Source organism: Neovison vison, chromosome X (genome assembly GCF_020171115.1).
Source record: "Neovison vison isolate M4711 chromosome X, ASM_NN_V1, whole genome shotgun sequence".
NCBI lineage: Eukaryota > Metazoa > Chordata > Mammalia > Carnivora > Mustelidae > Neogale > Neogale vison.
The window spans coordinates 39509941-39534297 of record NC_058105.1 but is presented as its reverse complement, the minus strand read 5'-3'; the positions used below and the strand labels follow the sequence as shown (position 1 = coordinate 39534297).

General features: G+C 41.8%; 1 protein-coding gene across 7 annotated transcripts in view; it reads left to right on the top strand.

Moving 5' to 3' along the window:
• Positions 1-24357, top strand: part of VSIG1 (V-set and immunoglobulin domain containing 1) — a 173973-nt gene that overhangs the window by 113659 nt on the left and 35957 nt on the right. For 2 of the 7 annotated variants that reach the window (XM_044235362.1, XM_044235368.1), the window contains exon 1: positions 19427-19561. The exons of the other annotated variants lie outside the window; for them this stretch is intronic. In XM_044235362.1, coding sequence (XP_044091297.1) covers positions 19513-19561 — 49 coding nt within the window. In that variant the 5' untranslated portion in view covers positions 19427-19512. Of the gene's footprint in view, positions 1-19426; positions 19562-24357 lie in introns of those variants that run through there. 7 annotated transcript variants of the gene reach the window in all.

The following is a 24357-nucleotide window of genomic DNA, read 5'->3' as shown; positions in this document are numbered from 1 at the left end:
AAGAGGGCACCTGACACCACCAAATGAACTGATGCCAAGCAGATTGTAGGGGCGAGATCTGAAAAGCATGGAGGTGTGGGGATGGAAGGTGTGGTGTTAGCAAGGTTTGTGCCAGTTCTCTGGAGGAGGAGACCTGCAGCACCAGGACTGCAACAGGTTTGGCTGGAGAGGGTGGATCCACCAAGCGTGCAGATGCTGGGTACATGGTGTTAGCAATTTAGGTAGCAAGTGTTGACATCACACTGGTTCCTGCAGATGGTTGTGTGTTTATGCGTGGCTGCAGGGGAGGGAAATAGAGCCTGCCAGATCCTTTGTTCCTGGAGTTTTACAAGGATCACTGTTCACCTAGGATACACTCCAAATTTAGTAACTCACCATCCTGTATGACCCAGTTGATTCTCAAACTCTTGCTTCTTTGCTGCATCTCCATGGGCTGTTTGTTATACGTCTCTTTAAGGGTAGGGACTCAGTTTCTCCTCATACTCCCAGCTCTTCCAGAACTGAGCTCACTGATTTTTAATTTTAAGTCCTACTGGTGGTAAGAATTCACACAATTTGGTTCTTCTGGTTTTCAAAGCCAAATGTCATGGGGATTTGTCTTCTCAGTGTAGACTCCCTGGTATGATCATCTCCTTCTCTCCCTGTCAGTGCCCATGGTTCCCTTCCTCCTACAGACAGTCCAGTGTGTCTGTTTAGTTCCCCCACTGAATCTCAAGCTTCCCTACCCTCTTTGATGTGGTCTCTTCTCTACATTGAGTTGTGGAGCTTGTTCTGCCAGTCTTCAGGTTGTTTTCTGGTTTATTTACACTGGTGTGAACACTGTCTCATTGTATGCATGGGATGAAATGAGCTTAGGATCCTCCTACTCCACCATCTTCCCAGCATCTCTCTCCAGAATCATTGTATTTATGACTCAACAACCTTTGTAGAGTTGCCAGATAAAATACAGGATGTCCAGTTAAATTTAGATGTCAGATGCAATGAATTATTTTTTAGTCTATGTCCCAGATATTTCATGAGACATACTCATGCTAATACATTACTCGTCATTCATCTGAAATACAAAATTTCCTATATTTTTATTTTCAAAATCTGGCAACCTCATTGTGTTTTGTTTCTTGGCCAAAGCAGGACAGTTGTAAGCCCACTGTCATTTTCTCTGCAAATCTGCAAGTATCCATGTCTCTCTGTGTTGTATTTGTGGAGGGATTTTTATTCCCCTTAAGCTATTTAAGTTACAATGACATAAATTTGTCCCCACAAAATGCTGAACTAAATAGTGCTGGACTCAAACTGTTGTAACTCATGAATGGGTGTGGTCTGCCAGCCTATTTTATGTTTCCACATAGCATTTGATATTTAGGCTTAAGACCATTAGCAAAAGGTGTGCAGATTGCTGTCAGAGTGTTAACATTGATGCCCAGCTCTGAGTATTCCTTAAATGTGGTTTGTGATGGGTCCCTAAAATTAGACACAGACTCATCACACCCTTGTTGACAGGTTTGGATTGTTCCTCAGTCAATGAAAGAGGGGAAAACCTTCAGGAATTGCCTGGAAGATCTCTCCCTCTGTCTTTGCTCAGGCAGATCCTGTCCCATTTCTCAAAACCTAGCTCAGATACACCTCCTCTATGCAGCTTTCTATCTCTGTGGTTTTTGCATGGTTGGAGAGTTCTGAAGGTAGAGATTTAAAAGTTAGAGGGAGCTGAAAAAGGGAAAGGGGAGGAGAAAGAGGACAGAACAAAGGACGGAGAACTCAGGAAAGGTAAAAGTCCAGGTGGGAGTTGGGTTATCAGGGGCAGACACAGAGTTAAATAGAAGGAGTTCTATAGGGAGAGTGAAGACTGATGTTGTTTTAAGACTCAATAGATTGGAATCTTTCAGACCTTTTTCTTTTCCCAGCATCACCTTTCCAGTTAAAGAAAGCTGCTCATTGTTAGTTAGCGATTTTCTTTCCTTTTTGTTCTAAGACACAAGTCTTGATGTATTCCCAGAATCCCAAATGGACCCTTACAACTCAAAATTGCCTTCCTCAAATTCATTCCACTTAGGCCATAATAAAAGATCCAACATAGATGAGATAAAGACATTCTACCTTAGGATCTCATTCTCTGCTCCCAGAGAACATAGAGCGCCAGAGAATTCCCAAAGACAAAAAGAAATAGAGGCAGTGATTTCAGTCTGACAATAGGTTAACCCTTTCAAAGAATGAAAAGAAAGCCTGTGATTTTCATGCGACACAAAGAACTGGAATGCATGGGTGGGAACAGGAGTTACCATTTGAACCAACAGGGGACTCCAAGAAGGGAGAAAGAGATTCCTTGACTTGCTGTTGCTCTTGTCTGAAATCTCAGTAGGTTTAGGGGCTTATCCAGACCCAACTGGAGTCACAGCATCAGACTGTTATAGACAAAAATAGTTAAAGTGCCTCAAGTAGAGGTTATTGACTTCACTCTGTTGTGGCACATCTGGAAATACCATGACATCATTAATTCCCTGAGCTGAAATAGGTTGGAGTTTTCATAAGGTGAGAAGAGAAGCATATAGGACTGTAGTCTTACCTCAGGATGCTGTTTTCTTTATCTCTAAGTGCCACACAACTTGCAGTTGAAATGGTTGGAGATTGTTCTAGTTTATGACAACTCTCTCAAGATTGTTGGTGCAATCTCATTTCTGCTGCTCTCAGAAAAGTTCCGAAAGCAGTCTTTGTTGACCTGTGGGTTGTCTGTTAACCGTCTAATGCTAGTTGAGGTACAGGGGACAGAGATCTAGAAAAGAAAAAAAAACAAGAAGAGGAATAAAAATAGAAAAGATAACATTCTTTTTAAAAATTAATTAATTAATTTTTATTTTTTATTTTTATTTTTATTTTTTTAAAGATTTTTATCTATTTATTTGATAGACAGAGAGAGATCACAAGTAGGCAGAAGGCAGGCAGAGAGAGAGGGGGAAGCAGGCTCCCTGCTGAGCAGAGAGCCCGATGTGGGGCTCGATCCCAGGACCCTGAGATCATGACCTGAGCTGAAGGCAGCGGCTTAACCCACTGAGCCACCCAGGCGCCCCTATTTTTTATTTTTAAATGTATTATTTTTTTCTCACCATAGTACATATGCCAGGAAAAACTGGAGTTCATTTTAATTTGGCTTATAGCTCTCTCAGCTTCAACCAGTTATATATACTCTTGGCTCAGGTACACAAATTCTCAAGTTCAAACTTCCAATTTCTCCCTCTTTCTACAGCTTGGCTCTAACCATCCTAGGGCCTCCCCAATGCTCCCCTGCACCCCAGTTTTGTTGCCTTCATGTCCTTTACCCCATAGCCATGAGAAAAGTCATATCTATTGGGTGGGGAGTCTGAAATCATGGATGATTTCACGGAGAAGGTTGTATCTCAGCTAGGCCTTGAGTGATGGGACAAGATTTGCCTGGGTAGAGTCAGAGGGGAACACTTTCCAGTAGAAGATGATGATATGAGTTTGTTCATTCTTCAAATAGAGTATTATGGAGGGCTTTCTTTGTGCTGGTATTAATCATGTTCTGGGCAAGAGTGTGGGTTTTGAGGGCAAAGACTCAAACTCCAACCCTTTTTATTTCCTGGCTATACCAGGGGTTGGGATCAGCTGTAACAGAACCAGTGAAGCAGGTATGATGGAGACTGACAAATTGGAGAGCAAAAGCCCTGTTTAACAAGGACAACTCCTGGGGCGCCTGGGTGGTTCAGTGGGTTAAGCCGCTGCCTTCGGCTCGGGTCATGATCTCAGAGTCCTGGGATCGAGTCCCGCATCGGGCTCTCTGCTCAGCGGGGAGCCTGCTTCCCTCTCTCTCTCTGCCTGCCTCTCTGTCTACTTGTGATTTCTCTCTGTCAAATAAATAAATAAAATCTTTAAAAAAAAAACAACACAAGGACAACTCCTGCTTGGATGCTGGTAGTCATAGCCATGCGGGCTAGTTGGGCATGATATTCTGATATTTCAAGAAAACTAGGTTCTGTATTTTTATGTGAAGTACTTTTCTTTTTAAAATACTGGCCATTAAATTTTTAAAAAATGAATTTATAGGTCAAACTATACACATCTGTAGGCTGGTTGTCTTCATGGTTGACAAGTTTGTCTCCTCTGTCTTAGAGGCTTAACTCTATACTTAGTAGAGCAAGTAAGGCTCCCCCCTTCCCCAGCTAGCACCTCTGTTTCATCTCCAGCCTTGTTTTTCCCCACATCTCCTTCCCTGCCACTCTGTAGGCCAACACAGTAAAGCTGTTGTCCAGATGAACCTCTGTTGGTGCACAGGTTGTTGAAGTACATTTTTCCATATCCCCACTTCAATTTTCTTCTCCTAACAGCTCCTATTCTTTGAGAGCCATCTCCTTTGAGAAGCCTTCACTCGCTCCTTCCTTGTGCTTCCCCAAACCTTAGATAACCATTAGCCGCACTCTATTGTCATTCTTTCTCCACTTGTCTGTCTTATCCACCAGTCTGAGTATATCATGCATGATACCCTAAGGGCATGTGGTAAATAGGTGCTTGGTAAATGAATAAGAGGAATGAATATGTGTCTGCAATGTCATTCACTATATGTAAACATGCACCAAAAAAAATATAGAAGTCCCCTTCTCTATCCACTCACCCATTTATCCAGCAAACATTTATTGAGCCTTATTATATGGCAGGGACTGTTCTAGGTGATGGAGATATAAGAATGAACATGCCAGACAAAGTCCCTGCCTTCACACATCTCATATTTTAGTGTGGGAAGATATTAAACAAAAATATGTAAGATAATTCTAAGAAAGAAAGTAAAAGCAGGGTAAGGGCTTAGAGGCCGACAGATATACTTTCCAATAGGGTAGCTAAAGAAAGGATCACTGGGAAGGTGACATTTGAGCAAAGTTTTGGGGAAGGGTGGGAGCAAACCATACAGATAGATGGAGACAAGCATGAAGGAAGGAACAACAAGTGCAAAGGCCCTGGGGTGGGAGCATGATCAGCATATTTGAGGTATAACAAGGAGGCCAAAGTGGCTACAGAGGAGGGAGCAAGGGGAAGAGTGGTGGGAGGTGAGACCATCATATCACCACCCCTCTCAACCAAGACCATCATATCATCACCCCTCTCAACCACCTATTGAACACAAACCTTGGTGAATAATGGAGTGAGTAATGTCAGTCTTGATGGGATGTGTGGTGGCAGTGCCAGGGAGATGTGCATAGGTCCAAACAGCTTTTCCCACAGATATATGCTTCTCATAGTGCCCGCTCTACCTAGAGTCTTTACCACAAGGCTCTCAGATGCAGGTCCCACCTGAGACTGGCCCTGTTTGCCTTGGGAGGGTAGTGAACCTGTGGAGATTGGCCAAAGTTATTTCCTGCTAGTTGGGGTTGGGACCAGGCTGTGCACCTCCGCCCAGTTGGAAAGGGCTCCAGAGTTGTTATTCATCAGATATGCTGCTGTTTAGAACAAGTCCCGAGTTTCCCACTTCTACACCTTTCTCTCTCCTAGGAAGTCATACCAGAAGAGTCAGGAGACCTATGTTCTACTTCCTGCTTGACCTCCACAATGGGTGGTGAGAGCTAGGGCAGGCTTGGTGCTCTGTGAAAAGGAGGACTGAGACTTGATATTCTAGTGCTGTATGCCACATCTGGGTCTTGACTCTTTCTGCATGATGGGCCACCTGATTTCTAGCCTTGGAACTGGGTCTTCTATAGCCTCTTCTCGTAGCTGCACCCAGGTATGAGCATAGCTGTCCTGCCTATTCAAAAGCTGTGGTAAGTGGTGAGGTTTGACTGAAGCCCCAAGTTCTCTTTTCCCAAAAATCTCCCACAGCTTCTCCTCTCCTGCACACCCTGACATTCTTGCCATTAGTCATTCCTCACAGGTAAAGGTGGGAGGCCATCTCCCAAGGGGACTCCTGGGAGCCCACAGGCCCATACATCCAACCTGCCCAACCAGGACTCAGTCATCTTCTTGGTGTGCAGAAAGAAAGGACATCTCTTCTGAGGGAGAGACACAAGCCTCCAGGGCTGTTGGAAAACCACTGGAAAAGTCTCAGGCCAGGCTCCCTGCTGAATGGCTCTGAGCAGCAACCTGAGCAGGAAGAACAAGGGACCACAGGAAGCTCACTACCTGGGAATGCTGTAACAGATGGTAGCTCTGAAGAAAAACTTGGTCGCCCTTGTAGCTTAGTTTGGGGCTAGCTGCTGAGTCAATTCTTCTTGAGCTAAGTTGTTTTCAGACCTTGAGGCACAGTTTAACCCCCTAAATGAGCATAAGGAGGATGACACAATTTGTTGAGGCACGGTAACTCAAAGGAAGCTTGCATATTCCTGCTTTGCTGATTTCAGCCCTGTGCTTTCCCCAGAGTTGCTATTGCAAAGGATTGTGGGAGCCCTAAGTCCTCCTTCCCATCAGATGTGCTGAACTATGGAGTGCCTGGGTGATTCAGCTGGTTAAACATCTGTCTTGGGGGGCACCTGGGTGGCTCAGTGGGTTAAGCCGCTGCCTTCGGCTCAGGTCATGATCTCAGGGTCCTGGGATCGAGTCCCGCATCGGGCTCTCTGCTCAGCAGGGAGCCTGCTTCCTCCTCTCTCTCTCTGCCTGCCTCTCTGCCTACTTGTGATCTCTCTCTGCCAAATAAATAAATAAAATCTTAAAAAAAAAAAAAAAACATCTGTCTTGGGCTCAGGTCATCACCTCAGGGTCCTGGGATTAAGCCTCACATTGTTGGGTTTTTTGTTCAGCAGGGAGTCTGCTTCTCTCCCTCCTTCTGCCCCTCCCCACAACTTATGCACATGCATGAGTGTGTGCACTCTCTGTCAAATCCTAAAAAAAGAAGAAGAAGAAGAAGAAGAAGAAGAAGAAGAAGAAGAAGAAGAAGAAGTGTCAAACTAGACAGGAAGGCTTAAAGCAGTAGGGGAGGCTATGAGGAGATAGGTGCTGCTGCAGCTCAGGGACCCAACACCTGGGGCCAGGGAGGGCCCCCCGCTGGGGGAGAACAGATACTTCCCTGAGACTCTAAGGGTAAGAGTGTGCTATGAGCTCAGCCAGGCGTGGGTTCCTGGCCAAGAGGTTTTCCCTATGAGCTCTTTTTGTAAATATAGGGGCATATCAGGAACCCAGATCTCTGTTCACTTTAAATCAGGAGTTGCAAGATCACGTGAAGTGAGCCAGGTATAAGCAGTTGGTGGTGGGGACTGGTAGCTCCCCATTTGAAGACAGCAGTCACTCATCAGCTGTCCTTGCTTGCTGTGCTGAAATCTGCCTGGATGGTCCAACCTACCAATTGTTTTTAAAAGAAAGCTCTTAATACAATGATTTTAGATGTTTCCCACATGTTTCAAGGTTGATAAGGAGTTGCATTTGTATGGGGCTCCTGGTTGGCTCCGTCCGTTGGGCTTCTGACTCTTGGTTTCAGCTCAGGTCGTGATCTCCTCGGTCAGGGATCGAGCCCTAAGTTAGGCTCTGCACTCAGCCGAGAGTCTGCTTGGAAATTCTCTCCCTCTGCCCCTCCCCTGTTCTCTCTCTCTCAAATAAATTAACAAATCTTTTTTAAAAAGAATTACATTTGTATTAATACACCAGGCATGTGTAATACCATTTACTATATGCAGGCACTGTTCTAAGCACTTTGCAAATAATAACTTGTCCAGTTCTTAGAAAAATAACAAACTTACGAGGTATGTCTTCCTCCACCTCATTTATTGATGAGAAAAATGAGGCCCAAAGGAATTAAGTAACTTGCTGACAATCCCTCAGCTGGTAAGTGGCATAGCCAGGCTTAAAGCCAAGCTGTCTGACTCTGTAGTCTGTGCTCTTTGTTGCTCTGTTATGCTGCCTCATTAAAACAGCAAATGAACAAATAAAACCCAACAAACACAAAACACCGAGCAGGACAAAAACCAAGCAGGTGAGAAGACGCAAAAACAAGCCCTTCATTTGCTGCCTCCGCTTTAAACCAAATCCAACGGAATTTGGCGCCTTTGCCATTTTCTTCTGCTTTTGTCTTCTGTCTTCTTTGTTAACTTCCCCAGGCCTGACCCTCATCTTAACACCTCTCTTTTTAAGATACTCCCAACACTGATTTCTTTTCAGCTCTTTCATAAAGCAACATGGCCTCTTTGCCCCGTCAGTTTTGCTCTCTGAAATGCAGCCTCTCACGTTTCATGGTTCATTCTTGATCTTCACCTTGAAAAATTCTACTCAATTCCTTCCAGAATCCCTGTCTCCTGCCAGGTGGAGGTGGATCCCATGAACTCATTTTGCGATGAAGATTTGGAAGAATCACAACCATCCCTTGCAGTGGTGCACATTTCTCTTTCTGTACTTGTATTCATATAGTTTCTATGTTGCATAATGCCATCTTCGATAGTCACATACTTCTTAGAATTCATCCCTGTTTTTTGTATATTTTTCTTGTCTTTCTAGCAAGAGTGTAAGCCAGGAACACAGGGGATGTGTTGACTATGTATTCTACCATCCTTTTTCAGTGCCAAGAAGTCACATCACATAATCGGCAAAGGTGTGGGCTTTGGAGCACTTTCCCTTGGATCCAAGCCTTGGCCTTGCCACTTACAAACTGTGTGACCAATGATGATTCATTTGACCTCTCTGAACCTCTTTTGAGAGATTATCATCAGACATGATGTATATGAAATTCTTAACCCAGGGCCTGACTCTCATCTAGTAAGCCTTAGCATTTGACAACTCTTATTATGATGTCACTGGTACCATTAATTAGCTCAGGCAGCTGTGAAAGTATTCAATCTCCGGACTCCAAAAGGATCTCTGGTTTTTAGGATTAATGTCACTCAGGTATTTTTAGGAAGTGTTGAAAAGGATTGGCTAAAAAACAAACAAACAAGCAAAAAACCTAGATGTACCTGAACAGATGAATGGATAAAGAAGATGTGGGGTGTATGTATATATGTACACACATACACATGCAAACACTGGAATATTATGCAGCCATCAAAACCCCAAAATCTTGCATTTGCAATGATGTGGATGGAACTAGAGGGTGTCATGCTAAGTGAAATAAGTCAGTGAGAGAAAGACAATTATCGTATGATCTCACTGATGTGAGGAATTTGAGAATCAAGATATTGGATCATAGGGAAAGGGAGGGAAAAATGAAACAAGACAAAACCAGAGAGGGAGACAAACCATAAGAGACTCTTAATCTCAGGAAACAAACTGAGGGTAGCTGGAGGGGAGGGGGTTAGAGGGATGGGGTGGTTGGGTTATGGACATTGGGAAGGGTATGTGCTATGGTGAGTATTGTGAATTGTGTAAGACTGATGATTCACAGACCTGTACCCCTGAAACAAATAATACATTATATGTTAATAACAAAAATAATAAATTAAGAAAAAAAGAATTAAAAAAAGAAAACAAGGGACGCCTGGGTGGCTCAGTTGGTTGGGTGGCTGCCTTCGGCTCAGGTCATGATCCCAGCGTCCTGGGATCGAGTCCTACATCGGGCTCCTTGCTCAGCAGGGAGCCTGCTCCTCCCTCTGACTCTGCCTGCCATTCTATCTGCCTGTGCTTGCTCTCTCTCCCTCTCTCTCTCTCTGATGAATAAATAAAATCTTAAAAAAAAAAAAAAGAAAACAACCCAGGACCCTACAATTGTACAATTAGAATGTAATTTTTGTTGTTGTTGTTGTTCAAGTCAAGCTTGACCTCTCCCAATTAGAAGGAACTGGAAGCACTCGGACCTCCTTGGATTGAATAGGTGGGTACCTGTGTGGGCAGATGTGCGCATGCTTGTGCCTACACAGACATGTGAACTTTTCAAAGCAGAGCCTATGACATGTGTTTGTATAGTGCGTCAACACAAATTGCCTAGGAGTAGGCTTCCCCAAACACTTTAATGTACACAGCAGGTTGAGTCACACTATCAGTTAACATAGAGTTCCTGGTACTAACCCTTTCCAGACTCCCTACTATCGCTAGGTAAGCAATCCTAGGCTACTAACACAAGCTGACTCATACTTACTGTTAAAACATGACTTGCCAGAACTTTCTGCAGGATTTTTCCCTCCAGGACAAGAAAACAAAGATTTCCCAAATTTAAGAGACTAGAACCTCCATGGTCCAACCTACAACATATACTCCTGTTTCACAGACTTATTAAGGGCCATTTCTGGCAGTTCTCTGGAGGACACCCAGTAAGGCATCCAGAGAACACATTTAAGGACTGTGTCTTTACACCAGGTTAACCACTGAGAGAAATTCCAGTCCTTACACCCAGGGAAGGAAGGGAGAGAGGAAACTCTTTCACTGCATAACACCATCACAGGATTCCCTTGAGAGCCCATGGTCTGGGACTCCCAGCTTTGAGGTTTGGAGAGTTGTAAAATTATGTGCCACGTCTTCTTTTTACATTTGCAAAGCAAGTAGGTGTCAACCTACAATAGGAAATGTGTTGTTGTTGATGCTAATGATGTGATCTTAGGTTTGTTTTTCAACAAATATACCAGATCACGCACATCCAAATGAGCGCTACCCTTTCAAATAGTCCCTCTGACATATCATACACTTGAAAAAGTGAGTTCACCAAACATAATGACTCTGGGTCCCTAAAGTCACAGTATACTGTAAGTCACGAGCACATATTCTGCAGCGCTGACTTGAGCTGAGGCCCTGACTCTGGCTTTTATGTGGTCTTCAAAAAAATTCTCTCTGAGCCTCATTTTTAGCACTAAGGGGCTTACCAGGGACTGACAGTTTGACCAATAACAGCCTTACCTGTGAAGAGAATAATCGGCAGCCATTTCCCAACAGGGAACTGGTAAAGCAAGATTAAAATGACTGCTCACTAGCTCTGTGTAATAAATGGTGGGGAGGGAGAGTAGGACCCACTAGGTACTGCTCAGTGAAGAGAACAGAACCAACTATATGTGAAATAGGATGCAGGTTATATAGCAGGATTAGTTGAGATCCATTGAGAGAGGTGAGAATGAGTCCTGAGTCTAGATGTTGCTGTAAATGAGATTTGTGTAAATTGCTTCATTTTCCTGTGCTTCTTTTTCCTCACCTATAACACTGGGATAATATGACTACTTACCTCATAAGGTTGTGAAGAAGATTAAGTAGGATATTGCATATAAAGCACTTAGCACGATGCCTGGCCAATAACAAGCTCGTGTGTGTGTGTGTGTGTGCGCGCGCGCGTATAAAATCACCTAAACACAGTCCTTATCCTCCTTTTTTTTTAAAAAAAGATTTTTATTTATTTGATGGAGAGAGACACAGTGAGAGAGGGAACACAAGCAGGGGGAGTAGGAGAGAGAGAAGCAAGCTCCCTGCTCAGCAGGGAGCCCTATATGGGGGTTGATCCCAGGACCCTGGGATCATGACCTGAGCCGAAGGCAGACACTTAAGGACTGAGCAACCCAGGCTCCCCGGGTCCTTATCTCTTTAGGAACTTGCATTCTTAGAGGTATAAAGAAGACCAGTGCGTAAGAGTCCTGCTATCCCATAGGTGCTGTGCAAAAGGTATTGATTCATGCTATTGTTTCATGATGAGATCACATCATGTGGGAAACAGGAATCAGTGTCTGGAGGAGTTAACAGTTGTGGGGAGGCTCACAGGATGAATAGATTCTTGACAATTCAGTTTGGTAAGGTGGTACATTTGGGAGGAGAGAATAGCCTTGTAGAGGCACAGGGATGGGAGAGTGGGGCTTATGTTCAGGGAACAGAAAGTATTCAGTTTTGTTTGGAGACCACTTATAAGACTTTGGCCAGCCCTGACATTCTTTGGTGTTACAAACTCAGAAAATAGGCATCAAAGATAGGTTGGGCACCAATTGAATGCTAGATAAAAATTCTTATGTCTAGGCAAAAAGGCGATGGGAGTCATGGAAGATTTCTGAGTATGAGAATGACCTGATTAGATTGGACTTTAGGAAAACTTAGCTGGCAGGATTGTTTAGGATGGACTGGAGAGGGAGGAAAATCAGAGGCCAGGAGATGGGCTAGGAGGCTGCCACAACCATCTCAATGAGAGCTAACGGGGATTGAATTAGAGGATGACAGGGTTCATTCTCACCTCTCTCAGCTGACCTCAACTCTTCCTGTCATATAACCTGAATCCTATTTCACTTGTAGCTGGGCAGTTTTCTGTTCTCTTAATGGGGTGGTAGCTATTGGATCCTGTTCCTCTCCCTATGCTTTATTGCACACATCTGGTGAGCAGCCATTTTTATTTAATTAGTTTAGAGAAAGAGAGAGCATACGAGTGGGAGGGACAGGGAGAGAGAGAATCTCAAGCGTATCCTGCACTAAGCATGGAGCCCGACATGGGGCTTAATCTCACAACCCTGAGATCACAACCTTGAGATCACAGTCTGAGCCAAAACCAAGAATCAGATGCATAACTGATTGCACCACCCAGGTGCCCCTAGTGAGCAGCCATTTTAATCTTGCTTTACCAGTTCCCTGCTGGGAAATGGTTGTGGTTGGTCAAAGCCTCAGGAGTTGGAAAGAGAAGACGGGCTGAAGAGAAGTTCTCAGTAGGATCTGGTACTCCTGGAATGGCAGAGTGAGTAAAGTAGGAGTCAAAGAGTACGCCGATGAAGTGTTAAGGGGGGGTACAGCAACAGTGGTTGGAAAGTGGCACAGGCTTCATGACCAGAGAATGACATGTGACATCACCTTTGAGACACCAGTGGGACACAGAAGTGTAGTTGCCTGGAAGACAGTCAGAAAAAGCATTGAAGACTCAATAGTGCTGTGATTGAACAAGGAATGTTTGAAATATTTTCTTTGGAACCATTCCAACAGGAATGAATTAAAGTCTTTAGACTCTAAGTACTGACTAGATTATGCCCTTCTATACATAATTCAAAATTTTAAAAGTCCTTACAAAACCACAAAATATGTAGGAGGAAGTCCAATAAATTCTGATTTTCTCATGATGACTACTTCAGGGATCAAAAAATATATATGAGAAATTTTACTCCCAAATCTGTCTCTCTGTCTCTCTCTATCTCATGCTGGTGTCATAAATAAGAATGGCTTCAGTCTGTCTTTTGAAAACCCAAGACTGCCTTCTGTCTGAGTCGGTTCCCAAGCCCCACAAGGACAGCAGGCTCATTACTTTATAGTTATACCCTGTTTTTTTTAATATTTTATTTATTTATTTGACAGAGAGAGAGAGAGAGAGAGCACAAGCAGGGAGAGCAGCAGGGAGAGGGAGAAGCAGGATCCCCACCATGCAGGGAGCCCAATGTGGGACTCGATTCCAGGACTCTGGGCTCATGACCTGAGCCAAAGACAGATGCTTAACCACTTGAGCCACCCAGGTGCCCTATGCTTCATTTCTTGGGCAAAAAACAGCATTTTGATGAACTTGATCACCTGCCTTATTTATTAAAATTAGTCTCAAATGACTTAGCTATTTCCAAAGACTAAATTCCCTCAAAGGGTAATGATTTGCTCCTATTAAGGACACTATAACCTTTAAAAAACATTTCTACCCATCTCACACAACACACAAAAATCGAATCTGCATGGGTTAAATTCAGAATCCCAAATGCATTCATTTAACAAATACTGAGTACCTACTATGGGCAAGGTGCTGTTGTAGACCCTTGGAATAAATAGTAAATGAAATAGACAGAAATCCCTGCCCTCTTGAAACTTACATTCTAGGGGCACCTGTGTGGCTCAGTCTGTTAAGCATCTGCTTTCTGCTCAGGGCATGATTCCAGGGTCCTGGGATCGAGCCCGGTGTCAGACTCCCTGCTCAACTGGGGAGTCTGCTTCTCCCTCTCCCTCTGCTCCTCCCCCCACTTCTGCTCTCGCTTTCTCTCTCTCTTAAATAAGTAAATCAAATCTTAAAAGAGGAGAAATTTATATTCTAGCTGGGTGGAAAAACTAACCACAAGTAAACTGCATAGTATGTTAGAAGGTAATGAGTGCTACATAAGGCAGCAGGAAATTGGGAGGGCTGGAGTGGAGAAATCTGCAGTTTTTAATTGTGTAATGAGGGGAGGCATTGTTGAAAACTGATATTCGAGCAAAGACTTGAAGAAGATGTGAGTTGGACCTGCTGATACCTGGATTTAAAGGGTCACAGACATAAGAAACCACCAGTGTAAATGCCCCCAAAAGTGGGAATGTGCCTGATTTATTCAAGGGTTAGTAAATATAGTTTGGCTGGAGCAAGGTGAGAGGGAAGGTGTGATAGGAGATGAGGTAGGTTGGACATGTGGTAGAAGGAGTGTATAGGGTCTTCTAAGCTACTTAAAATTTTTTTAAAAATTATTTATCTATTTATTGGAGAGGGAGCAGACAGAGTGGAAGAGAGAAACTCTCTAGAGCACTCTATGGTGAGTGTGGAGCCTGACATGGGGCTGGATCCCAGGACCCTGAGATAATGACCTGAGCAGAAACCAGGAGTCGAACACTCAGATGACTGAGCTACCCAGGTGTCCGTCCAATAAGCTACTTTAAAGACTCTGGCTTTTGGGCGCCTGGGTGGCTCAGTGGGTTAAGCTGCTGCCTTTGGCTCAGGTCATGATCTCAGGGTCCTGGAGTCGAGTCCCGCATCAGGCTCTCTGCTCAGCAGGGAGCCTGCTTCCTCCTCTCTCTCTCTGCCTGCCTCTCTGCCTACTTGTGATCTCTCTCTGTCAAATAAATAAATAAAATCTTTAAAAAAAGAAGACTTTGGCTTTTGCTGTGAGAGAAACTGAGAACAATAGGGCGATCTTGAGCAAAAAATGAGATGTGATCTGACTTACATATAAAAGGGTCATTCCGGTGGCCATGGTGAGAATAGGCTGTAAGGGACAATGAAGAAACAGGGACACCAGTTAGGCTATTGCGGTGAGCCAGGTAATTGACCGTAGTGGCTCAGACCAGGGCGGTAGCTGTGAAGGTGGGGACAGTCATTGGAGTCTGGGTCTATTTTGTACATGGACCCAAAAGAATTCACTGATGTTTTGATGTGGTACATAAGGGGAGGAGAGGAATTAAGGATGACACCAAGATTTTTGGCTTGAACAACTGGAAGGACAGAGTTACCATAACTGAAAGGCAGAACAAAATTAAAGAAGCATTAAGAGAAAGTATAATATTATATATTTATATATTATATAACAATATAATAACATTTCTATAGTCTTGGATTGATTGGGAACGGCTTTCTTAAGGAAGACATGAAACTCAGAAGCTACAGAGAAAAAAAATGCTAGACTAACTACAACAAAATGCAAACCTTCTTGATGGTCAAAGATGTAAAATTTTTTAAGAAGAGAGAGTGGAAGAAAATATTTATAATATATATACCGTACTTAATTCCATTTTAATCGGCTCTTGATTATCAGTCCATGAATTAATCCCTAACTGTGGGATATGAAATTAATATTCCTAAGGTAGAAAAAGCACTTCAATGATACCAAAAGACAGATAATTCAATGGAAAAATGTTTTAAGGCCATAAATAGGCAATTAACAGGGAAGGGAACACCAATTAAGCGAGCAAACCTATAAAAAAAAGGCTTAGCCTCCTTAGAGAACTACTAATTAAAACAGCAATGTGACACCAGCTTTCACCCACAGTACTAGTAAAAATAAATGGCATACTTTTCATTGTTGGCAAGGCTATGGAGAGACAGGCACTCTTATAAATTCTTAATGGAGGTGTCCATTTGTAAAGGATTTCCAGTGGTCAATACTGCGAACTGTCCCCAAATTTAAAGCATTTGTCTCCTTTGATCCAGCAGTTCCATTTCTAGGTACCTAATCTACAGAAATACTCATGCAAGAGGGTGGAGATGTAGACAAAGGGATGTCCATTTCACCGTGTTAATAATAGCAAAAAACTGAAGGTGATTCAAGACTTGACCAACAAGAGAATGGTTAAAGGAGTTGCAGTACATCTGTACAGTGAAATACCAAGTAGCCTTCAAACAGATAAGGTAGCTCTATAGATGACCCAAAGAGACAATTAAAAATGCTATTTCAAGGGGAAAACAAAGTAGAGAATGATATGTGTAGTATAATTACCTTTATGACTCAAAAAACCACCACTGTATGTGTCTGTGTGTGTGCATGCATGCACGCATGTGTGTGAATTGGCAGAAGCTCTGAGAAAAGCATGAAACTTCCATTGCTTGTGTACATGGTGTGTGATTACACCCATGGGTAAGAGAACGGAGGCTTTCTTTTTATTCCCCGCATACTTCTTTTTTCTTTGAAACCCCGTTACAATCAAAATGTGTTATTTTTGTAATTTTTAAGTTAACAAAAATGAGAAATAAGTCAGAAGCTGCAGATTTTTGAAAGTTCCCAAAGAATCTTGGAAGCAGTAGCCTTGGGAGAGACACGTTTCTGAGCCTCTGTATTTGAATACAGAGAACGGAGATAATTCCTCCCCTCTTTATTTTAGTCAGTTGTGAAGATAAAATGGAAAAGCAGCTTAAAAATCATAAAGCCATATAAAAATATGAAAGATATTTAGCAATACTTTATGCACTAGTTAATGACCCACTTCTTTGTCAATAACATCCAAATTCAATACCAAGAAGAGAAATCAGATGATCTCTTTAAGTTTGTTTTGACAGAATTCTTCCTTTCCCAATTGGGCCTTACATAAGCAATAATGTAGGCATTTTACTTAAATGTTCCAGAGAGTTCTGTGTTTGTCTGAGATATTCTGGTGCAGATGGGTTTTGGCAATAGTCTTAAGTCATACTCTCCACCGCACCCATTTCAGGGCCAGCTAGCTTGCACAGTAGCAGATGAATTAGAAAGCTTTTACTTAGCCCCTGCTTTGTGCTTAACATTCCACCATGAGCAGGTGACCAGGCATCCAAGTTCACCTGGGACTGTTATGATTTACACCATCTGTCCCATGTAATGCTAATAGCAGCCTATTCATTCTCAAAAATGTCCTAGGTTTAATGACAAATTATATGTTCACCTATGGGGTATGGAAGGAGACACAGGAATCCCCTTGGCTTATGAACACCAGACTTAGAAACTTCTTTACCTGTCCCAGCACTTCACCACTGGAAAAGCCAGTATTACTTTCATGGATCTTTGGGAGACTTCAGAGGTCAAGGCAGGGTCAAGGCCGAGAAGAGTTGATGTGGACCTCCAGAGGGCTGCCCTCCAAACTGTCCTCCTCTGCAAATCCTCCTCTCTCAGACCATTTCTCTTTATTGGATGGCCTGGTACTCCTGTTGGGAGAGTCATTTGGGGTGGGGGAGGCAAGCATTCTATTTTCAATTGTGTAAACCAGGTGAGGAATGTTCATGGCGATTGTTCTTTGTTTTTGTTTTTTTTTTCCTTTCCTAACATGGAGCCGATTATCTGCTTGTACAGAGGAGGAGTGTTTCTGGGAGGCCTAAGTTTAGAAAGGAAAAGGTAGTCTTGGAGTATGAGTTACTCTGGTGAGTAAGACCCTCCCTTAAAGGCAAGCAAGGAACTCAAGGATCCTGGGGGCCATGAGAGTTGGGGCCAGAAAGGAAGGTGGGTGTCAAAAGCATACAACTGTTATTTGGGGGGAGGGAATGTTGCTTTGTGCTCAACATGTGACTTACGAAGGGAAAGGAATGTTCTTTTTTGGCCACCTGCTGTTCCTTCTCCTCTTCCCCTGCTCTGCATGTCCCAGCACCCAGAATTCACACTGATGGTAGACTATGTGTCTTTTAAATCTGGGAATGAGACTTCCATTTAAAGCATCCTGCTTTGGCGGGAATGTGTGCTCTTGGATTCAGTCAAAGGGCTTACCAAGACATTTTGGTATATAACCCTTCCTAACTTGGGGGCTGCTTTACAAGACTTTGTCTTTGTCCTGGAGGGGCTTACAGCTATTGGATTTAGGGGAGACCCCGTTAATAAATAGGAAACTACTGGAGAGCAATCAAGTGCCAACTGTAGGGTATTAGTTCTAAGTATAATGCAAATCTATCCAAAGTAGAGCCCAGAGAGTGGTGGTAAAAATTAAAAAAAAAAAAAGAACTTTTCATATAAGACACCATGACTGATCTGTCCTAAGAATATGCTTGGACAGCAAGGGCATAGAGGAGAACATTCTAAGCAGAGCTGGAATTCACCTGGAGCCAGGGTCTGGCACCAGCCATGAGCATGGGCAGGAAAGGCTGTGGGAAAGAACCAGGAAGTAGTGGGAAATTGGCCAGCTAAAGTGAATGGGGCTCAGACGTTTCCTATAAATTAAAGTTCCTAAAAGAGGGGAGAGCCTGGCTGGCTAGGCCAGAAGAGCATGCGACTCTTGATCTCAGGGTCGTGAGTTCGAGTACAGCCATTGGTTGTAAAGATTACTTAAATCAATGAAAACTAAAAAAAAAAAATAATAATAATAAGGTTCATAAAACACATCACTGCAGCTTGCCCATGTTTCATGTGACCAAACACTCTGAGGCAAGAAATTGCAACAGCACTTTTCAGTGGGTAAAGTTCAGATGAGGGGAGGGTCAGGTCTTGGAATCTTGGGAATCCTGATTAAGGATTCCAGTCCTGTTGGAAGGAGTTCATAGTGGTGTTAACTGAAAATACTTGGTCAAGGTTGGAACACTGGACCTAAAAACCTGGGGTGGAAGCAGCAGATTGGTGAAAGGATAGATCTGAGAGCCATTGCACGGGCGAAAACAGCAGGACTTAGAGATCGCCTAGGAGGAGCCGGAGGAGGCCTTCACGCCTCTCAACCTGAACACAACAGGAACTCTTGTAAGCGAAGGCTTTTCACCGAGGCAGCCTGCCATTCCCTCCTAGGGAAACTTCTTTCCAAAGAAATCCTGTTGCATCTACTCAACCTAATTCTGCAAAAATTCAGACTCATCCAATGGAAGTCTTAAATTTTATTCATTCACCTGATGGTGCAGCGTTCAGTTGGGGAAATGCTATGGGGTTTCTAACCAGGAAAACCAAAGCATGCTATTCGTTCTATTGCCTAAGTGATTGAGAACTGCAAGGGCTTCAAGGAAGTGTGACGTGTCCAGAGTTTGTTCACACAGAAATGCATGCTTTTTGCTGCCTAAGTCCCGTGTCCTTCCTGTGAACCCTGTCTCCTGAGAAAATCTTAGAGCACCAATTTACTGACCTAATTTGCAAACGAAGGTTAGTGAATCCATGCTGGAAGTCCTCGATGGAAATATTTGAAATTAATTAGCCTTGTCGGCTTTTATTTGTATAGGCTCACTCCCCACTGTATACCCCCCAAGTTTAACTTTTTAGTAAGATTGATTTTAAACACTAAAGCTCAGAGAATCTGTGTACAAATAGCCTGAAGAATTTAAATGCATGGGTTTATTATTAACGCAGTAGCAAATATATCAAGGAAACACGCCCCATGAAAAGTGTTTCAAAGAAACACAAATCTGCTCTGAGAAAGGACTGTACCCAATAAGTAAGCCCGAAGAGGCTGTTTGCTCCGTGATGCCTGCAGATAAGCCTGGCAAAGCTCGGTGTGATTGAAGGAGGCACTTGAGACTCAGCTTAGCCCAGGCAGGCGACTAGCCTACCGCTGTGCTCCGCAAACACTGGCACAATGGTGTTCGCATTTTGGAAGGTCTTTCTGATCCTAAGCTGCCTTGCAGGTAAGGAAAGAATCTCCAAACCATCCCAGATGATTGGGGATGGAGTTTTCTTTTAAGACAAAATCGCAAATTTTTGCATGAGTGTTCTCCTCTTGCACTTCAAAAGAATTATAATTACTTTGCTGAATAGAGTAGTTTTCAGACCTCTAGTTTAGCAAATATAGGCCACGTTGTAAATATAATTTTATGGAGCTTCTGAATTAAAATTTTCTCAGAAAATCACAGTAGTTTTCTTTCTCTCTCTCTCTCACTCTCTCTCTCTCTCTCTCTCTCTCTTTTAAATTTGGAAAGTGAACAGATTAATTTGCTCAGAAGCTGAAGTTTTGCACCGAGGATAGTTTTTCCTCATTCATTTTAGTGTTTCTTTTAAGGGAACTTGCTATGATCCACTTGTTTTGCTATGACAAGCAGAGCCCGGCTTGGAGGGCCTGCTATGATTTACTCCGCAACATTTCTGTAGCAGCTGCAGTTTTCCGAACTGAAAACCAAGACCATATTTTGGAAAATATGTGAGTGATTTATTGTTGTGCACGATATGGCTGTTTTCAGGAATTGGAGCAAAACATAATCATTTTTAGAGTCAAGGTCCTGATGTGGGTAAGACCCAGAAGAGACCACTAATTCAGAAAATCCCTTGGCTCTTTTTTTTTAAATACCAAATCCATTTGAATCTGTCTTTATAATATGAACTCTATGGTAGGTACAATAATATTGTTTACAGTCATTCTGATATTGTTAAGCCTTCAGTAATATTAGGCAGTCATTAGAGGGAGGGTCACTGAGTGTATTTAATGGCAGAAGAAAATGTCCAAGATAAAATATTAAGTGAAAAAGAAGACACACACATTTGACTAGAATAAATTGCTGGAAGGTTATATACCAAAGTGCTCATGGTGATTGCCTCTGGGTGATGGGAATCTAGATGATTTTTTTATTCCCCAGGTTTTCCTTATTTTCTGGAGTTTCTACGAAGAATATTATACTATGTTCATAATTAAAAAGTGTGAATTTTTAAAATGGCATGGTATTCAGTAATGGTTCTCTAACTGTTCATTTCTACATGTTTAAACATACATGTTCTATGGAGTCACCAGAAGGCAATATTGTATTTATTCCATGATTTAACTAGGACTTAGAACTGGAACAAGCCACCTTTCTCAGTTTCTGTCCTGGTGGGAACACGTCACAATTCTTCCTCCCCCCAACCCAGGAATATTCATTTTAAACTTTAATTTTAGACAGTACAAGTCTGTGTTCCCTCCAAAAGATCTTCCAGTCGTTAGCTAATTTGGTTGCCCCTGGCCTTCTGCATGAGGCCCCTAAAATCACACATGTAGTCAATAACGATTTCGTTATGTGAGGCCTTATGCAGGCCTATGCTTGACACAAGTTTTGGAATAGTTATAAGAATGGTTTTTACTATAACTAATTTTAACTGGTTACAAATGTAGTATATGGGTATTGTGGACAAGTTGAATATATGAAAACATAAATAAAATAAAAATCACCAGCACTATTACCACCCTGAGATTTTGGGTGAATTTCTTATGTATATTTTTTTTTTCTTTGCAAGTATGTATACACACACACGTGTGTGTGTGTGTGTGTGTGTGTGTGTGTATAGCATGACAAAATTGGGTCTCTACCTTGTATACAGTTTTCTATTGTTTTAAAAATTACTTAGACAATGTCATGATCTTATTTGATTGTGACTTTTAGAACAAGACCCAATCAGAGTGACCAATAAATACTTCAGAGCCTTTTTTCTTCCATGACTGTAAGGCTGGTTTTGTTGGCATATAGACTATACTGTATTTCTATATCTGTAGAGTCTAGCTGGTCCATAGCAAAATATGGTAGTGTCAGTCTAGCAGGTAGAATGGAAATATGGTATAATATATTATTGTTGGCTATGCTTACGTACATATGGAAGTCGGAGAAAGGAAGATTTCAGTAATCTATACTTGGCATTGGTAGTGCCCCTCAGGTGATCCAGATACATCTGTGAAATAATGATAATGTTTTTACCAATGCGTAATTTGATGTGCTACCTGGACTTGTCTCCCTTGTCAGGAAGAATGTCATGTTCTTTGGTGTCAAGCACAGTGCCTGGCACATTGTAGGCTCATAGTAAATGTTTGTTGAAAGAATGAATTACCTTCTGAAATGCTGCCATTTGGAACAACATAGATGGACCTTGAGGGCATTATGCTAAGTGAAGTAAGTTAGACAGAGAAAGATGAATACTGTAGGATATCACTTAGAAGTGGAATCTACAAAAGCCAAACCCATAGAAACAGAGAAGAATGATGGTGAGCAGGGGCTTGGGGCAGAGAGGGGTGTTAGACAAAGGGAGGATTTCCAGTTAGAAGATGAGCAAATTCTGGGGATCTCATGACTCTAGTTAATAACACTAGAGTCTCATGACTCTAGTTAATAACACTGTATATATACCTGAAAGTTGCCAGAGAGTAGACCTTAAGTGTTCTCACCACAAAAAAGAGATGGTAATTATGTGATGTGATGGAGGTGTTAGTTAACACTTTGGTGGTAGTCATTTTACAATATGTAAGTGTATCAAATCAACACATTGTAAACTGTACACTCACACTTTGTTTTTTGTCAATTATGTGTCTGTAAAGCTGGAAAAACAAAAGAATGAATTACCTTCCCAAGCATTCAGAAATAATTTTCACATGCATATTTAAAATCAATTTTCTGTACAATTAAGCAAGACATATTTTAATCAGAATCTTTCTGTGTAATTGTATATGTCAATTATACTGCAATAAGTGTTGATATGATCAAATCATCTTTCTGAGGACTACTTAGGAAGTCTTAGGTTACATTTCATTTCAGGAAAATTATTTCCATCAAAAATGTCTTTGGCAGAATGTTCACACATATCATTTGGATACTTGTAATATATATTAGTCACCTGTTAAAAAGATATTTTAATGTTATTTTCATTTTCTGGAGTTATGTGTTATGCATTTCAAAGCAGTAATATCCTTGAGCTTTAGTCTCATGGTCAAATCCAAAAAGTGATCATTTGGTTACATTGTAAGTCAAAAACGAAGCAATTATATGTGAAATTGCTGGAAATTAAATCACTTCGAAGGCATCATGTTAAATATGGTTATTTGATAAAGATTTTTGCTCTGGTGTATTAAGATAATAATTCCCTCGTAAGCACGGTGTCTGCCATATTGTAGGCAGTAAGTACACAAGTGAACAATCATTACCAAAACATGAAAAAAAATATTTGCAAAACATTGATTGCTTTATGTATACACTTTGGATTAGTTTTTTTAATCATCAGCCCTGATTTTTTAAAAACAATCTCACATATTTCAACCACATATGTGTTGTTTTGTTTTGCTTTCTCATCCAGCCAGGACACTGAGGGAGAGTGCAGTTCTGAGTTTTGTTTAAATCAGGCGCTAATCTATAGGTTGTTATTCATTCGCTGTCTTGTTAACCCAGAGATTTTTCTGATTTTTTAAATTTTAAAGTAATTTCCCAATTTAAAGTAAGTTAATCCAAAGGGAGGGAAATTTTCTTTCTATCTTTCTTCCTTTCTTCCATCCTTCCTTCCTTCCTTCCTTTCTCTCTCTCTCTCTCTCATTCTTTCTTTTCTTTCTTGCTTTCTTTTCTAACTGGCAACTCACAGAATTACTTTCAGTTTAAGGTTACATTCGTGCTGTTCACTCTCTGCATAATGACTACCTTGATTTAAATTAATTCAAATGAAACGAAATGAGAAATTCAGTTCCTCAATCACACTAGCAAAATTCCATGTGCTCAGCAAACACGTGTGGGTAGTGACTTACTGAATCAGATGGTAGTACTGAGATACAACACTTACACCATCACAGGAAATCCTCTTGGATGGACTAGAGGCTAATCTTCATGGCTTAAGTAATGTGCACTAATGGGATCAGGTGACATTTAAAAAAAATTCATCTGGAAATATGTAGCTTTGGGTTCTGAAGCATGTTGCTCTCTCCAGGAGGGACAACTTCTGAAAACTTTCTTCAGAATTTAAGGATTGATTGTTGTGCTGTGGGTATGAGGAATCTGGGCAAGAAAATGGTCTAGAGATACTGCCTTGCCAACTGTTACCTATTTATAGGACAATGTGTCCTTGTCTTAAAAAACACCATCTCTAATTTCCCTTTCTGTATTTTCATTGTTAGTGTATAAGAAAGCCACTGATTTCTGCACATTGACTTTGTATCCTGCCACGTTGCTGAATTGCTGTATGAGTTCTAGTAGTTTGGGGGTGGAGTCTTTTGGGTTTTCCATATAAAGAATCATGTCATCTGCAAAGAGAGAGAGTTTGACTTCTTCATTACCAATTTGGATACCTTTTATTTCTCTCTGTTGTCTGATTGCTGTTGCTAGAACTTCTAATACTATGTTGAACAAGAGTGGTGAAAGTGGGCATCCTTGTCTTGTTCCTGATCTCAATGGGAAGGCTGCAAGCTTTTTCCCATTGAGGATGATATTTGCTGTGGGTCTTTCATAGATAGATTTGATGAGGTTCAGGAATGTTCCCTCTATCCCTATACTTTGAAGCGTTTTAATCAGGAACGGATGCTGGATTTTGTCAAATGCTTTTTCTGCATCAATTGAGAGGACCATAGCACCAAGAACCATAAGATACCTGGGAATAAACCTAACCAAAGAGGTAAAGGATCTGTACTTGAGGAACTACAGACCACTCATGAAAGAAATTGAAGAAGACACAAACAGATGGAAGACCATTCCATGCTCTTGGATCGGAAGAATAA